This window comes from Magnolia sinica, chromosome 4 (assembly GCF_029962835.1).
Source record: "Magnolia sinica isolate HGM2019 chromosome 4, MsV1, whole genome shotgun sequence".
Classification (NCBI taxonomy): Eukaryota; Viridiplantae; Streptophyta; class Magnoliopsida; order Magnoliales; family Magnoliaceae; genus Magnolia; species Magnolia sinica.
Genome location: NC_080576.1, coordinates 2,388,018 through 2,393,530, shown reverse-complemented (window position 1 = coordinate 2,393,530; position 5,513 = coordinate 2,388,018). Strand labels below are relative to the sequence as shown.

Here is a 5,513-nt window from a genome sequence, read left to right as displayed (position 1 = left end):
ATGAAAAGTGGACGGTTCGGAAGAAAAGAAGTCATAAGGGAAAATTCTCACCAATTTCGCTATTGTTAAAGCAATATTCCACTCCCATCATTTGACATACAAAATCGAAGAGAATAGCTAATGAATACACACAATACACTTGAAGAATTACCTATCCCTCCGTAATGTTTCTTGATTACTCCACCATTTGAATTTTATTTTTTTCTAAACGGTTATTAACCAAGAGACACAATAGACGCCATTTTTCTATCCAACGGCTGTGATAAAACCCTACAAAAAAAATGTCATTTTATTTTGAAAATTTCATAACGTGGCCCTATTGGTGAGAAATGAAAATCAATACACTTGAGTGCAAACGATACTAAACAAGCCACACCACGCATTTCAACGAAGAACTACATGTCTATGAGTCCTAAGTTCCCCTTCTCCTTGGACTACGAACTTGGAACCCTCTTTTGACCTTGTTTGATATCTCAAAACCAAATTCAGATCTACAACATGGCACGTGTGGAGAGATTTAGACTTTCCATGAGATGGGTCACATTTTTAATTAGATCATCTGGTCTAGATTAAAAAAGGGTAGACATTGGATGGTCAAGAACCTCCAAAAGGAGAGATTTCACGGCATCTTCTATCCTTGGTGGGTCCATGAAATGATCGTTCAAGATTAATTATCCATTACTTAGTTGGCATCTTAAAAGTACTTCCTAATAAGGATCACAAAATAAATAAATAAAAAAAAATAAAAAAATTCAAAAGTAGATTTAGACGCCACTTGTCCCTTAGGAAGCTGGAAGAGAATGCGTCCTGCCCTTGCTTATACATAGTGGGGCGTACGGTGATGTTTGTGTTTTACCTACGCCATTCGTAAGGGAAATCACAAATATCAGTTTATCAAAACTTCTGCAGCTTTTAAAAAGTTTTTAATCGTGGCGTTCATTTTCTACTATGGTTTTACTTTATTTTTGGGCTCATATTTTAAAATAATTTTAAAAAATAAATGAACAAAGTGGATCACCTTAAATAATTTAGAAAAATAAATGAACAAAGTGGATCATAACTCCTATCATTGAAACCTTCTTGGCCATACCGTGATGCTTATATGCCATCTAAACCGTTTATAAGCCACCAATACGAAGGGGAAATACAAATATCAGGTCCATTTAAAACTTTTGTGGGCCTCAAGAAGGTTTCAATGGTGGGCGTCTCAATCCCAATGTTTCTTGCGGTGTAGCTGACATGAGTTTTTAATTTGGCTAAAAATTTTTTGGTCGAGTCTTAAAACGATCTAGAAAAATGGATGGACGGATTGGATGTGACACAGACATCACGGTAGACCCTTAAGGCTTTTTGTTACATAGCTCCTAAGCCGTTGAAGTGGGAAATCAGCATCCGGAGAGAGGGAAGGCTGTTGTGGTACTCTTGCGAGCATTCATCAAATCCTCTCGCGAGTAGGATACAAAGCATATAAAGAAACGTAAATTTCTCATATCGCGAGAAACAGGTAAAACATAATTCGTGGTTTATCATATCGCAAGAAAATCTTTAGCACTTACTGCTGCGGTTCTCCAGTTTTCCTTCGTGCATATCTCCTCCATGCTAAGCCCACACGCGTGTACAAGTCAGCTAACGCACACGGATTCTGCCATCGTGGCATACATCCAATCGATTCACCAGAAGGGTAATACTATTTAGTTTCCCTATTCTAAGAATCAGATAATCATTTTTCCAGAGGGGCCACAATCAACTAAAAAATTATGTTTACAGAAAATCATCAAATTTTATCTAAAAAGTAAACTTTTTTATAATATCATGGCCCACATATTAAGTTACCATATTTAAAATGTGAGATTCACCTGATGGATGGATTGGATTTTTATTCGTCGTTCACACTGGCATATTTAGTGCGTGTGAATTAGCTGATTTGTAAACGCGTGTGGGCTTAGCAAAGTCCAAGCTTCAGACTCTTTTTCCTTTTTTGTTCCTGCTTTGCTATTTTTAACTCACGGTGCTTTTCTGGCAGGCTATTCTTCACACATGCTCTCTCTCTCTGTTTTGACCGTTTTCTCCATTCAATCTCCACTATTTAACCCTGCCGACCTCTCTCATTCTCCAACGTTCTCTGCCCTCGCATCCTTCTATCTGTTTTCATTCCATCTCTCTCTCTCTCTCCCTCTCCCTCTCTGAGATGGCGGAAACCGAACCTTCTCGAAAGCGTTTCAGGGAAGAAGGAGACGGAGAAGAAGGAGAAGAAACGAAACGACGGAGCTGTTCATACCACAAAATCCTCTCCCTGCTCGAATCCGAAGAAGAAGAGCCAACCCAGGACGTCTCTTCTCTCATCTCCACCCTCCAGCAAGAGCTCTCCTCCGACCCTCCCTCCGAGCCTGCTGACCCCAACCAGTCATCTCTCGAAAATCCAACTTCTCCTCCTCCTCCAGTCTTCAAAGAAGAAGAGGACGAGATGATGATGATAAGGCACCTTCTAGAAGCTTCGGACGACGAGCTTGGTATCCCAACTCCAGAAAACGAACGGGGATTTGAAGAAGAGATTGGGAAGATTTCGACTTATGATGGGTTTTGGGAGATGGAAGACGAAGCTGCGAACTACTATACGTTGTTGCAGTCCGAGCTTTTCATGTAGATTTCTCTCTCCCAAACCAGAAAAAAGGGGGAATTTTGTAGTTTTAGTTTTTTTTTTCTTCTTTAATTTCCCCTATTCTTTGTAAAATTGCAGTGGAGAAATGGAGAGAAGGAAATCTGTTTCTTTCTTTAATGGCATTGTCTTTCTGTCAGTCATTTGCACTCGTGCCCATACTGGCAAGCATGTGGAGCATCTGAGCGGTGCATAAGGTGGGCCCAACCGTAGGGTCAGTTCACGAGATGTGTCTTCCACTTGGAAAATGGCACGTGCTGGAAAAGATGCGTGTGGTCAAGGTTTCATCTTTTTTATTTTTAAATCCAAGGGGTCGGTAAATAACTTACACGGGCTTGAGGACTTTTCATGGGATCTGGACCGTTCATAGAATGCTACGGACGTTGAATCTTCTTTCGGAAGAAAAAAATGGTGAACCCGTTCATCAGATGGACACACATGTGCGAAGAAATGCCAACGGTTAGAAAACGATAAAAGGCCACTGCATTCGATCAAGCAGACTAGTTTAGTCCACCCGCGGAGACCAACTTGCACGTGCACCTTGAAAGTGTACACGCCTCGCACGAGGAAAAGAAGTACACGTGCATTGGGTCAAGCGGACTATTTTAGTACACCCGCGGAGCACAACTAGCACGTGCACCTTGAAAGTGTGCACGCCTCGCACGAGGGAAAGAAGTACACGTGCATTGGGTCAAGTGGATTATTTTAGTACACCCGCGGAGCACAACTAGCACGTGCACCTTGAAAGTGTACACACCTCGCACGAGGGAAAGAAGTACACGTGCATTGGGTCTCGCACGAGGGAAAGAGATACACGTGCGTGTCGGAGTCACTCGTCAGAGATGCGAGATTGACAATTAGTTTTAAAGTACGTGTGCCAGTGGAACTCAAGCGTGCGGAAGTAGCAACCCTCCAAATACAAGATTCCAGATCTAAGGCTGGCTAATTCCACACGCTTGCACACGTGCAGAAATGAATCGCGAATGTGAGACGTGGGCTTTTCATAGTTTTGGAAACATTACTTTCATTTTCCGCCTAAAATATCAGGCAATTTCACTATTTAGGTGGACCACAGGCTACAAACTAAATTGACAACCACGTTGTTTTCCAGCCATTCATGTTTTATATGCTTTCGCCCGCCTGAGTTGTGAAAGTTGGATGTATATGGCTGCCACAGACGTGGGTGGATCCAAGCACAGGGTGGGCCAAACTATAAAGATAATATACAACACTCAAAAGCATCCAAAATTCAAGTGTGGCCCACCTGATTATTAATCAGCCACATCTTTCGTTAGGATAACTATGATGGTCGGGTGCACATGTTGGACGGATTGGATGGTATACACACAGTAGGTCTGCCCCACAATTCTCAACTTCAATACTTTTTAAGGGAAAAAAAAACCATGAGAAACAACTCTTCGGAATTTTCAATCGTACAGGCATTATTTGGAAAAATGACAATTCCAAAATTTTGGTTAGTTTATCAAGTGTGCCAATTTTAAGTTTACCTGCTTCTTTGATTATAATAATTAATGTGGTGCACTTGTTAGATAGGATAGCTGTCATACACATTTCATGTGAGTTGCACCAAAATTCCCCACTTTAATACTATGATATATATATATATATGTGTGTGTATGTGTGTGTGTGTGTGTGTGTGTGGGGTACTATCAACTTCGGTTGGCCACACCATTACAAAAGTTGAGAGGGGTTACCCTCCCATTAAAATATTTGTAATCATTTTTGGTTTGTCCATGATGAGAAGCATACGTTAGATTGAATGTTATACACATATTAAGTATGCCCGTAAAATTGTTGACCTTAAAAACTTTAAAAGAAAAACTAGACGAGGGAACTGAATTCCCTAAAAGGAATTTGTATCCTCTTCTTGCCACAGGCAAGAGACCTTTGTTTTTGTGAATCATGATTGGACCATGTTATCATTAACATCGTGGGCATTATTACATTAAATATCGTGTGTGATTATGTGGCCCAATTAAATTGCAACAAATAGGATTTTCTTGCCTGCCACAAGCAGATAATCCGAATTCACTCAAAACACCTCTTTAGAATTTCTAATTATCCAGCATCATTTCATAAAAGGCATATTCATGTGGAATTTGGCTGAAAAAATTCCCATCTTTTATAAAGTTCACACGCAACGTAAGAAGGAAGCTACTGTCATCTATGTGGAAAAAAAAAACACACTCTACAGAGTGTGACAGATGATACTCATGCACTTAGAAACTACATACCTAACAAACAGGTCAATCAAATTAAAACCGTCCAAATTTGGTTGCCTATTTATGTATATCACAAACAAAAAGTTATGCTTTATTTGATTATTGGACTATCGTGGTTGGTGGACATTTAAATGGACGGTGAAAATCAAAAACATTCATTGTCCCGTTACAACAATCAAGTATCCCACGATAACTTTGGCAAGGAGGTTCCATAATTTAATCAGATTAGTTTGAGTTAATACGTGCTATATGTGCAGTTTTTGAGAATCATGGACTGCCTTGAGTTTTATAGGACCGGATCAACTGAAGCATTGTAAAGTGGCTCATTTCTACAACTGGGACATTTTTGTCTAATGCAAAATCTCTTTCCTGCTTGCATTTTCGAGTAGGATTCCAGTTGGGATGGGGCCCACTTGTGATGTGTACATAGAATTCAAACAGTGCATATGTATGGTCAATCACCTCATTCTTACCATACATCCTGAAAAATTATTCCCATCTATGATTTGAAATTGACACATACATATGAAAGTTTTATTGATAAGTGTCATACCAGTGTTCATTGTTTGCTATGATATAATCCACGTGAGCTGCAAAAGAGGTTAGATTTTAAA

At 39.9% G+C, this 5,513-nt stretch overlaps 1 protein-coding gene across 1 annotated transcript; it reads left to right on the top strand.

Annotated features, from left to right (window-relative positions):
- Positions 1 to 2,057: 2,057 nt before the first annotated feature.
- Positions 2,058 to 2,776, top strand: LOC131242136 (uncharacterized). The gene has a single exon (XM_058240573.1). It carries the CDS (start codon positions 2,189 to 2,191, stop codon positions 2,642 to 2,644), a length of 456 nt encoding a protein of 151 aa, XP_058096556.1. The 5' UTR covers positions 2,058 to 2,188; the 3' UTR covers positions 2,645 to 2,776.
- Positions 2,777 to 5,513: the final 2,737 nt, after the last annotated feature.